The sequence below is a fragment of the Lissotriton vulgaris genome, chromosome 5, assembly GCF_964263255.1.
Source record: "Lissotriton vulgaris chromosome 5, aLisVul1.2, whole genome shotgun sequence".
Lineage (NCBI taxonomy): Eukaryota > Metazoa > Chordata > Amphibia > Caudata > Salamandridae > Lissotriton > Lissotriton vulgaris.
This window is the reverse complement of record NC_141693.1, coordinates 526,020,248-526,033,222: the sequence shown is the minus strand read 5'-3', so window position 1 is coordinate 526,033,222 and position 12,975 is coordinate 526,020,248. Positions and strand designations below refer to the sequence as shown.

General features: G+C 41.7%; 1 protein-coding gene across 1 annotated transcript in view; it reads right to left on the bottom strand.

The window, feature by feature from the left end:
- The window catches only part of PRKG1 (protein kinase cGMP-dependent 1), a 1,912,306-nt gene that overhangs the window by 257,541 nt on the left and 1,641,790 nt on the right, over positions 1-12,975 (bottom strand). The window contains exon 9 of the mRNA XM_086921971.1: positions 9,836-9,910. Coding sequence (XP_086778097.1) covers positions 9,836-9,910 — 75 coding nt within the window. The remainder of the gene's footprint in view (positions 1-9,835; positions 9,911-12,975) is intronic.

Sequence of the window (12,975 nt, the reverse complement as noted above, 5' to 3'; positions counted from 1 at the left end):
ACCCAGTGAGGAGCTGAAATCACACAGTGGAAGAAAAAACAACTTGATTTCCAGGTCGATTTTGGAGGCAGTAAGCAGCCAATGTCCATTATGAGGTGAGACTGAATACACCCCAGGACATCGTTGAAAGCCGCAATGACCCTTTGTTTTTTGGATGTTTTTTTGGGAGGGGGTGTGGGCTTGTAAATATGCCCTTTATTTTTTGTTTCGGGTGGGGTTGGGGGCATGGTCAGTGCCAGAGTGCCTCTTAGGTAGCTCTCGGCATGAGGACCCACCCCCTCCAAGGCCCCGCCTCCTCCTCACACAGTGAAATTCAATTGAAAGTTGGCAGGTATGTGCTGTCTTTTACAAGGTTTTCAGGCCTCATTTGTCAGACGTCACACTTCCCAACTCTGTAGATAACATTAAATAAAAGCATTTTAAAAATACATCTCTTCTCTTCTCAGAATGAACTCTATTCTGCTGAGTCTTAAAAAACATGGAACGTGAAAAATGAAGCCCATCATTTTTCCACCGAGGGCTTTTTATGGCTACCTCAGACAACATGTATGTTAAGTGTGACTCCCCTGGTCTCACAAACAGATGTTCAGTTAAGGGGGCAAAACAGACTGAGGCCAGTCGGAGGGCTTCCTACCTGCGAGGCAGACGCTTGCTCAGTTGCTCCTGGGTCCCTAACGCTGTGGTCTCGCCACTACCGCACTCCACCTTGCGGCTTGAGACTACAGCTCCCAGAGAGCTTTGCGGCCACTTCCCACTTCCGGCCACAGCGCGCCCGGAGGTGCTACTTGAACAGGACGCTCCCTCGGTGGAGCGGGGGCAAAACGGACAGAGGCCAGTCGGAGGGCTTCCTACCTGCGAGGCAGACGCTTGCTCAGTTGCTCCTGGGTCCCTAACGCTGTGGTCTCGCCTCTACCGCACTCCACCTCGCGGCTTGAGACTACAGCTCCCAGGGAGCTTTGTGGCCATTTCCCACTTCCGGCCACAGCGCCCCCGGAGGCGCTACTTGAACAGGACCCTCCCTCCGCATCGCGGGACGCGCACGGGCGGGCGCCGGGCTAAGCCCTGGCAAAGGGCGGGCAAAGGGCGGGCCGTCTGTGGCCGTCAGAGGCCGGAGGAGGCTGGGTGGGCCACCCCCCTTGGCTGTCCCTTCCTATTATCCGTGGAACTTACGTCAGGTCAGTGACAAAGTACTTTATATTGTCTATACAACAGCTTTTGAACCATGGGGAAAAAGACACCGGCAGTAACTAGGCCAAAAGACTCCCCTAAATTGGCCCAGCCATCAACCACTACCACCCCGCGGCCAACACTGACCGCCATTGATAAAATGCTCCAGAAAACAATTGATGTTGTTGCGACTGCCATTCAGAACACAGAAAGGCGCTTTTCACTCCCATCCAGCCTGCCCCCCCTTCTGCTGAATCATGATAATTCAACGGACTCTATAGTTGCTGCATCTTATGCAGGACTACCAGGCACAGATCCAAATGAGAGCTGTAAAATTGTGGACACGGCCCCAGTGCCACAATTTACCCCAGGTAGTAGGTTATCATCAACTCCTACCCTGCTCAGGCTCGATACGAACATTAGTCAAGATTCCTGTGCACTATTGGTAAACGACCACCCATGTTTAAATGGTAACGACTCACAAGTGGATTCTGATATATCAATCACTGAGGGAGACAAAAGTGACAGCATCCCCGTGCCTACCAGGGGCCAAAAAGCCAAAAGAAAAATGAAGCACCTAAATACTGAGTCTCCATCAAAAACATATAGAACTAAAGGAGGGCGCAAGCGCAATCGGAGGGCTCCTGCCCCCGTAGAACAGGAAAGGATTAAGGGAAAAGACGAAATCATGGCAGCTAAAACTTTACCCACAGAAGTCACCGCAGCATCAGGGAATGAGGCATTTTGGGGGAGCATGGAGACACTATTGTCCACACTCCTAGGTCCAATTAACCAACAAATTCTAAATCTGGATAAAAGGTTGAAAGTGTTGGACGATCGTGTATCAAAACTGGGTATAGGGCTAATAAAGCTGATAACGGGACACTAGGCTCTACTAAGACCAAAAATAGTGGTCCCAATATTAACACCAATTTAAAAACAGCGGGCCATAATAAACCAACTCTAACTGCGCCCACACCTAGTACTAGTAAAAATCAACCCCTACCAAAACAGGCCCCTAATTTGAACACAACCAAAACAGCCAGTGTGTCAAGGATGGACCCTAACACTGATAAAAGTAAAAGGGCCCCAACCCATCAACCTAAGAACAATCCCCAAAATTGCCCCATAGCCCAACTTGAATCCAACACACCAAATTATAGGAAGAAGATGCCCACCCGCATCAATCTCCCCCCTGAATGCGGGGCATATGTGCTGATTTTGGTGAATGTGCCTAAACTAAAGAATGACCAAGAGGAAAACCACACAACTCTTAATAATAGGATTCTCCACTGGTTATCCACTACTGTAATTTCCCAATGGAAGGAGCAAGGGAGATCATCCAAACACAAAGAGTCGGTGGGTGGGTCCACTGAGAAAAAAGTTCGAGGGAGACTGCGTAGTCATAAACTTTAGGTCCCCACAATGGGCCCAAAAAACTCTCGCTAATGCACCACTACCCTCACCCTGGGAATTTAACACAACCTTGCTTCCCCTGGGTTATTTTTATAGACGTCTAGCCCCAGCTCCCAATCCCATGTTTAATCCGGCCGCACAATTTCAGGAGCGAAATCTTGGAATCAGGGATTTATATCCATCCCACCAACTGAACCAAGATTTCAATCCCGCGAACGGCCAAGGCCAGCGCTATCAGGCTAAACTCATGGGACATCCGACGTCATATCCACACTTCCCCATTATGCCTCGGCATAACTACAGCGAGAGGCCATACTTCAGTCCCAATGTAAATCCCAATCCAGGGTACAATGAGTTGAGGCCTATATATAACATTCCAACTTACAACCGATTTGAATACGCCTTCTCAAATTTAATAGAACAGGACTGACTGGGGATAAAAGGAAGTAGTGATGAATGTCGAGATGTAAGTGCCAATATTGAGGAACATTCACCTCCGGTGTCAGTTATCACAACTCGGGAAATATTGTCACAAAGTCATATTACTACATCTGCAACTATAGAAGAGGTTGTACTTCCGACTCCAACTATCCCTATGCAGAGTACAGCTAAGAATGTTAGAAGTAAACTAATTAGACATACTAAACACTGTGATCTATCCATTCTTAGCTGGAATGTTGCAGGCCTAGAGTCAAGATTGACAAACCCAGAATGGGCCAAGATACTGGATGGCAAAGACATTATTATGTTCCAGGAGACCTGGGCCGTGGAGAATCTATATATTGAAGGGTATCAATGTTTCAGTGTGATAGCACCAAAACCAGACTTTGGACGTGCAGTGGGAGGCTTGTTTATTGGCATTAAGATACTGGCCGGTGGTACAATCACAGATCTCCCAAGAGGACACCCGAACATTCAGATTTTAGAGTTCAAGCGAAAGACCCAGATTTATTTAATTAACTTTTATAACAATGACTTTTGTTTTGTTCCCAACAAAAACTTTGAAGCACTCTCTAAGACCTTACGGAACCTTGAAACTAGTTTTGCAACTGGGGAGGAAACAGGGATCCTTATTGGGGGGGGGATTTTAATGCTAAAATTGTCAGTAATCGCAGCACTGAGGAGAGGAATCACTCAGACCTGGCCGAACGCACGGGTATTGAACTAGCTAATATACTAACCGAGCACAATTTAAGTAATGTTATGGATATATGCCATACTCCCAGCGAATTCCATGCCCCTACGTTCAGAGGGCGGGACTGTTCTTCTACAATTGATTTTATTTTCATGTCACCCCAATTACTAGACTGTGTGATAAAATCTATAGTGATAGAAACCTCGTTCGGTGATCACAATCCCCTCAATGTGACACTAAAACTAGGTTGCAACAAGGTTTATGAAAAAATAAACGGGGCAAGAGACATTACACCCACAGGCGATGGCCTGCGCCTTAAATGGAGGGGAGTTGATAGCGGGGCCGTATTAGAAAGTGTAATCAGGGTACACCCTAACTTAATTACTTCTTGCCTAACTATGGATGGGAACTGCCACAGGATAATCGATGATTTCGGTAAACTGTGTTCAGCAATAAAAGCTTCTTTGTCAGTCCCATTACCAAAAGAGCGGAAAGAACCTAGATGGTTTGACTCTGCCTGCTCACTAGCAAATAGGGAGCTGCGCAGGGCACTAACCACTAAACCAAGGTGTCTAGCAGAGGTTCAGGCAGCCGGGAAATTTTATAAATTAAAGATAGCCGAAAGGAAGGCCGCATTACTAACAGAACAATGGGAGTCGCTGGTTCGGAGCGCTAATTTGAAAAACAGCGGACTTTTTTGGTTAGCTGTCAAAAAAACGCATGAAATGGGCAAACAACTAACCCCAATTAGTTGCAACATAACCAGCAAATCTTGGGAGGCCCATTTCTCTAAAATATATGCTGCCCCATCTGAAGACACACCTGGCTCTCCTTGTGGCCAGCTCCACGGCCTAAAAATAGATCTCCATGAGGTGGTGATAGCCATTAAAGAGAGCCTTGGAAACAAGGCGCCAGGTCCTGATGGTTTACCCATAGATGTAATTAAGCATAGTCCAGACCTATGGGCACCAATCCTCCTTAATGTTTTTAACAGCCTCCCCACAGTTCCTATGCCCAATACCTGGGCCACTAGCATCATAGTCTCAATTTTTAAGAAAGGGGAGAGATCGGACCCAGTGAACTATCGCCCGATTTCTCTTCTGGACAACACCTTAAAAATTTTGGGACGAGTAATTTACAACAGGGTGGTAGAGTGAACCGAAGATACGGGTCTATTGGACCCGTGCCAGATGGGATTCAGAAGCAGGGTGGGGACTGTCGAGCAATGCTTGAATCTAAAACTGATCATCGATAAGTATAGCATTGCCCGATCGTCCCCTATCTACCTCGCATTCATGGATCTCTCATCCGCTTTTGATCTAGTGAATAGATCCAAACTATGGGCAATTCTTCTGAATTACGGACTGGACGAGGCCCTTGTTAATTTCCTGGCATACCTCCACACCGACCTCAAAGCACAAGTCAGGATCGGGGCGGGCGGAGAAGTATCGGGACCCATCAAAATAGGCAGAGGGGTAAGACAGGGGTGCGTTTTAGCATCCCTGCTGTTTATCATCTATATTAACGGCCTGGCCAAAGCCCTAAAACAAGTGACTAGTGATGTACCAACTATCCAGGGCTCCCATTGCCAGTTTTACTATACGCTGACGACGCGGTCTTGATGGGACGAACACCCAACGCCCTTCGTGTACTTGTTAAAGGCTTTGTCCAATACATGGAGGGCTTAGACCTGCGCGTCAATTTAAAAAAATCTTTTATTATGCCATGTGGCCCCGGGAAACGCAAACTCAACACTATACATATAGGGACAGATAAATTAGAATCTGTAACTTCATTCCCTTATCTTGGTTTGGTTTTCGCTGCGAACGGCTCATGGAGTGGGCACAAGGCCCACGCCATGAGCAAGTTCTCGAAAGCCAACAACTCTATTTTGAGTTTGTCCTGACCTAAGAAAATAGGCGCCACTAGAGCTATTTTAAAAATGTTTAAGTTACAGTGCCTACCAGTAGCCACATATGGGGCTGAGGTCTGGGGATTGGGTAAAAGCCCCGGCATCCAGCGTGAAGAAGCTCGATTCTGTAGGAAAATCCTGGGTGCCCCAATCTCCTCCTCTGAATTGATTTGCCATGAGGAACTTAACCTCCCCTACGTATGTGACTTTATCAGATCTAGACCAGCTCTCTTTTGGTTAAGGATCTGGAGAATGACTCAGCAACCCTAACTCAAAATATAATAAAAGACTGTCTTAAATGTGATCATGGCATGTCAATCCCCTGGCTCGCGGATGTCTTAAAAACACTGAGTGATGTGAACAGGGAAGATCTATTCTCCGATCCCAGTAAGATTGAACCTAAAGATAAAATCGAGGTCAGACAAGCACTGTATGGACTTTATAGCTCAAATCGAATGGAAAGAGAAACACTCAAATCAACTGTTGTTCTGGCTAAGGGCAGGCTCTATTAAAATCTTGCTGGGGTTTCCCCTGGGCTATCAGCACACAAAAGATTATAATCCATGCCCATGTGATGGTATTAGTAAACAGAATGATTTGCACTTTCTATTCTTCTGTAAATTTTATTTAATTTATATTAATTGGTTTTTAACTCCGTATTTTAGGAAACACAGACCCCTTTCGTTAGGGGAATCTTATTCAATGCTATTGTCCCTGGATACAGATGAATTAATTTTCCGCACTAGCACTTTTCTGAGATTTATAACATGTGTACGCAAAACAATGGAAAGACCTTCAAAATTGTCTTATGAGAAATGCATCAGTTTTTAACAATTTATGAATTTTTATACTTGTCTTTGCTGTGTAAATGTATGTTTTTATTGTGGTACTTTTATGAATTTGACGAAATTCGAATAAAGGTCTTTTGAACTTGATGTTCAGTTACACAGTCGGCGTGATTCTCATGTTAATTTATTAGTAAGTTTATATTTTTCGGTATTTACACACTACGTGCAGAGTTTTATGACTCAGCACTCCCTACACTTATGTGTGTGGAGGTCTCCTCACCTGGTGGGCAGATAACTCCGCATACATAAGTGTAGAGAGTGTGGAGTCGTAAAACGTCACACGTAGTTTGTAGTGCTACAAAATGTACTGCAAAGTGCAATTAGAGAATCAGGACCTAAGTAGTCGTCTGATCACACAGCCCGAAATATTATACAGTGTTAAATACTCTATGCATCGTCATCTGTGCAAGTACCAGCTGGAGTCCTTAACATAATTCAGCCAAGGAGGCTGCCTCTGACCTTCAGAATCCAGAGGCCTTGCTCCCTGTCGTCTCTTAGAAGGGTTCACACTCATCTGTCATTTGTACTAACGCAATGTAATGAAAGCAGCTGGGAAGCTTCGGAAAACACTTATATCATCTCTGTAATGTCAAAAAGTCCAACTGAGACCTGAGGTATAAGCTGCACTGACCAGAGAGCGAGAGACAGTCAATTACAGAAACAAAACTGCCTGCTAAAGTGAGCGACACAACCGTTTCCATTTTATAATTCTTTGATTCTTTGAGGTTATAGGAAAAGGGGTGTCTGGAAGTTTTCAAGATAATCATTTTACTTTGCAGAAGGGAGATCTGCAAAATGGATGCATTTGCATCACTAAACCTTTCGCACCAAAAGCCATTTCACGCAGGTAAAGGTAATATTTGTATTATATAAAACAGGATTGAAGAAGTGAAAAACAGCACTACTAAGGTGTTGATTTGAAGATTGATGGAGTACAGAGCGTCAGAGTGGAAGAAGGCATTACTTCCACCATCCCAACGAAAGACCGTTCATCAGCGCAGCAGCCATATCAGTACCTCAAAAGGAACCACGATATGCCAGATCTCTCCAAGGTACAAAACCTTTGGTGGATGGCTGTACCAGGTTTGGATGGCTGATCACCAAACTTTTAACTTTATTGGCTATTCAGAAATAAACTTCAAAAGCAAGTGTTTTTTTCTGTACCCAGCCGCGGCTCCTCCTTAAGGGCAAAGGAGTGTCGCCCCACTGCATGACGCAGATCCAGCAAATGGAAAAAAATAAAACAATGCTCTAGCATCTTTTTATTTTTAGTTTGCTAGCTTTGAGCCAGCTTGTGCATGGAGGGGCAGGGCATGGGAGGGGGGAGGATGAGTGCTTGTCGACTCCCTCCCTAAGTAGGCATATTTGTTTGGCCTGCCATCCCAGGCCGACCAAAACACATGTGCACAGTTAGATTTCTCCAGCCTAGCTGCATTCAGCAACCAGGCTGGATAAACCCCACAAATTCCATGACCTGATCAGAGCATCTTTCTTGCCCGCTTAGGATTGGCTGGGAGTCTGTCCCAATGGCTGCTGGGACCAGGAAGAGGCCAGCAGGAGTGATGCGATGCAGGAGGCGGCTGGCGGTGTCAGGTATGTTTTTTTAAATTATTCTTATTAACAGGTCCCCCCTGCACTCGCTCCCACCGTGCTCCCCCTCACCTGCCCCACAACACCTTTGTCACCACTGTCTGTACCTCACCACCAGGCATATCCGCAATGAATGACAGCAAAGAAAATCACATTGTCTGGTCTAAATAGAGCAGGCGGTGTGATGGCTTTACTTTGATTCCGTTGAACTGTTAGAGTAAGCTTTCTATTGACAGCCAATGGGGCTCCGCCAATAGAAAGCTTATGGACTGCCCATCTCTAAAGGATGTCGGACGACCAAGATGTTGGCAGACATGGTACTCTGTCACATTTGCGACAGATAATCCTGCCTGCCAAACTCTAAACCAGGCCTCACGTTAAAAATGCAAAAATAACAATAAACCTAGTAAGACTATTGTATTGTATTGACATTTATAAAGTGCTTTCCTTCCCCTTTGTGAGGCTGAAAGCACTTTCGACTGTTAAGCAAGTAGCTCAATGCTTTGATTGTTGATTTGTTCAGCTCACATGAGAAATGCTAATTAGTAAAGGACATGTTTACTTAGGCAAGCATTTTTGACTTCTTGGGTTAAAAAACAAAAAGCACTATTAACAATGTGGAGAGTTACAATGGATCTAAAACTAACACTTTGAGGCTGAAAAGTTTTAACTATTTGAGAGTCTAGACTACAGGCTCACTCTAAAGGGTGATATTATTGTATACTTACTGATCTGGGTTTAATTCTACTTATGTTCCTGCTTTTCTACCTTTGGACAACCTCCTGTTCTGAGACAATGGGCTTGCCCTCTTTTTCATTTTTCAGAGAACTGCAACTTACAAAATGAATGGTTGTGTTGTGAATTACTGATAGTTTGTACCTGTTCCCAGATATGAGAAGAAACTGCAATGCTTTGGCAAGATCAACCCTCACTTTCAAAGTCAAACCCACAACACCATGTTTACAATTTGAACAAAAAGCACATTTTGTTTTAACCACCAAAAAAGGCCAGTAAAAATGGCAAGTCAATCTCCCCTCTTTTTTTTTAGCATTGATACGCTCAATCAAGGGGATTTCATAAGTCAACTAAAACGTGAATCCCATATGGAAGTGATGCACTAACAATCAGTTAGTAGCCTCAGGCCCAAAGTACCTTAAGCAATTCATGGGCCTCTTCCCTCTCTACTGTTGCTAAGAATTCATTCATATTAATGAGCATAATGGCTTAAGAAGGACATGGTGCTATCAATTCTTGGTCAGTAACTACAGTAAACATGTCACCATTTGAGCACATGCTCCACAGAATCACCCAACTACACCTCTCTTCATGTTTAGTTTTTACAGCATGTGGCCAAAACAGGTAATGCCATAGCTCAGGTCTTTTACATGTTCTAGGAATTGATTAACCCTTTTAGTTGAGTTCAGAGCTTCTTATCCTGTTATTGGCTGCTGTTTTCAATTTAAATATTCATTTATTTGCAATTACCTACCTTTGTTTAATGTCCTACTGGGTGAGTTTTGCTATTGGTCAGATTTGCACCCAAGTACATGCTGAAAAGATGATTGCAAGTTTCAAATCATTTTCTTATTGTATCTATCAATTCCAAATCACAGTGCAAACTTACATTGAGCTTTGATTTGCTTTCTTAAGCCATATAGTCATCTACCAATTGTGTATTAATATTCTTATATGTATGATTATAAATATATAGTTAATAATAGGTTTTAAGAAAGTTAAATTCATTTCTCTTGGTTTGAGGACACTTACTTTGCTTTTGCTTCTGCATCTTCATAGGCCTTGTTCGTGACATCATCTAAACCCCCAATTAAATGCTTGAAAGAGCTGAAAGGAAAAAAAAACATATGGAGAATTTGAAAAACTTATACTTCCAACACTAAATTAAAAACACGAAAACAGCAATGGACAACAAACTGTTTACAATTTAAACTGAAAATGGCAAGCATTTATCACTGGATCACATGACCTACAGAAGTCTTCAGGATAAAATTATACATATCAATTTTTAGTGTATATTCCATGTGAAGACTGCTGGACATAAACATGCCTTAGAGAAGAATTATTACAGGATTTCAAGCAAGCACATTTTCCAGACAGAAAGGTTTGTGATGTGTATGGGCCAGCTACCCTAATGATTGCCTGGTGCCCAGTTAGATATTTAGGCAATGGAGCGATATGTTAATCTTTGAGATCTTGGGTGGTGTGGAGTCTGAATGAATATACATTCAGGTCCATTGCCCTAGTGGTGCTTTACAGCTAGAACTCGAAAATGCATAGCAAGATGTCATACAATCATCACATAAAATCATTTGTATAAGATAAACTAGTCTGTATGAAATAAAATAAATATTGACACTTTAGTTGCAAACACATATGGGGAGCTTTTAATAAATAAAAGAAAACCTGCCTCTTTTTTTCTTATTACAGTCTATATACGACGTTACTATTCACCAGTAATAAGAAAGTTACATTGATCCTATTCATTATTAAGTTATGAGAGTTAAGTTATAAAGTCACAATACCTCTGCAAGAGCAAGCAGACAATGTGAATCGCACAGACAATATTTACAACTACTGTTTAAATAAATAAAAAAGGATAGTAGTTTTTATCTACTCTGAACTTTTTTTCCCTTATCACTCAGCCGTTAGCTGACAAGTAGATATTTAAGGCAGCATGTTTATTTAATGACATTTGGCAGTTCATCACAACCAAGCAGGAAACTATCAGAAATTGATCACACAACATACATCTTCTTTTAAAAGTGTTGTTCATTGAACTGCTTCAAATATTTTTTTTCAATCAGTTGCGAGCTGCATGTTGGTATACTTGTTTTGAAAGTAAATACTCAACATTTGCTCTGCATATCTGCAAAAACACCATCCGTGCATAAAAAGTAACATGCAACCAAAAATGTAAAAGGGGGTTCGATGAAGAGTGATGCTGTGACTACATAATATAAGGAACAAATAGTACCCCTACCGTACATTAAGAGGATATTGCAATCCTTCACATTATAAAGGATCTGATGATTTGGCATCACTCCTATATATTTTTTTAAAGCATGATAAGCGATATCTTATCCCTATAGATTTAGAAAATTCATAGTATGCTTTAAAGACTGGTGCATAAAAACTGGTACAGACCTATAACTACAATTATACCTATAATGTCCATTATTTGTGAAGACATGTCATTTTGTGATATATTTTGTTGTCACCTGTTATCTCATTTGTATCGTGAGCAGTGTGCCAAAATGTAAGTTGCAAATGTCACTGTTTTTCAGGTTTTTGATCATAACTATAAACCTAACTGAACGAATTATTCTCTTTAAAGAATTGTAAACGTTTCTAAAAAGCAGATCAGTGTATGATCCTTGTAGAGGACCAAAATGTCCCACTAACAAAATATTATTTCAGTTCAATTCTGGTAGCTGAAAGTATAACTATTTTGGGTTGCTTCTCATACAAGTCTGTATGGTCACTGGCAAAAATATACCAATTTACATAAGTTTAATTCTGAAACGTTTCTCACTGACTGGTCCAGGAAGCCACAGCTAAGGTAGGAAGAGATTATGAGTATAGTTTTTGCTGTCAACGATAAGACAACAACTGCTGAACAGTCTGACATCTGACTTGGAGCTGATGTTTGTGATGATTATAATCATTAATTTTTTTGTTTTTTGGAAATCAGCCTACTAGTTTTTGGAGAAAGATATGGAAACTAAATCATGAATGTCTTCAATGATATACTATCAAGAAAGTGATCATGTGCAGTGGGAAATATGGATGGGCAGATAGCAAAGCTGGGAAATTTCAGAGGTTGTTAACTTTCTATTCTTAGCAATTATTCAAGGCAGGAGTTTTCAAGAAACTTGGAAAACTTTCTTTAACATTGGATTGCCAGCAATCTAAATAAAGAACTGTAGCATCACATTAGCAAAATCTTTTCATTTCAAAGTAATTAAGTGATTAGTTAAAACATGTTTTCCTAATGTTTAGAATGTTAGGCCTATTTGATAACATTTCTAAGGAAGTATGCATTCACACTAGTTTGATCATGAAAAGATTTGTGCTGTGCTGGTAATCCGTTAACAACAAAAGAATCCAGAATTTGTAGTTCCCATTCAAATTTCAATTGGCTGTGTTCCGGTCAGTTGCCTGATTGACCTTGATCGCAATCGGAAATATTTTGGCATGTTGTCAGCTACTGATTTTTCACTGTCACACATGATGATAATATATGTTGACTGGCAGTGCACTAGCAGTGGATGCAATTTATTTTGTTCATAAAATACGTTAAATTATAGAGGTATGCAAGAGGTGCTTTTACTAATGGGAATATAAAGGTTTCAATAAATATTAAAGTGTTTTCCTGTAGGGGAATTTATGAATGAAACAATTGGGCATCCTGGTGGATAGTGTTGACCCTTGCAGATCTTTGGCAATATATTTATGGTGGCTTTCTTAGGATGGTCAATTTCAAGATATTTCCATTCACCCCAATCAATAGGTTCTTCTTCATACCATATTTTCAATCTATGGTTAAATGCTTAATTGTATTCACAGACTTTTCATCTGTGCTTGAGTTGCATAGTTTGCCTTCAAGTTGTCCCTGCAAATATGGCGGTATCTATAATGTTGCCTACCTTCACAGAGGGTTCCATTATAAATTGACTCATATCAGATAGCTCTTTCACAGCATTGAAATTCTTGCATGTCAAATGAGTTCTATATTGGTCTTTTTACCTCTTCCTTTTGTATATCATTGACCACTAAATTCAAACACAAACTAAAAGTTAGATCCTTTTTTAGACGACTGCAAGATCTGTCTCAATTCTCATAATGTGTCATCATATATTCCAAACTCATATTTGCTCACTGCCAGTGTT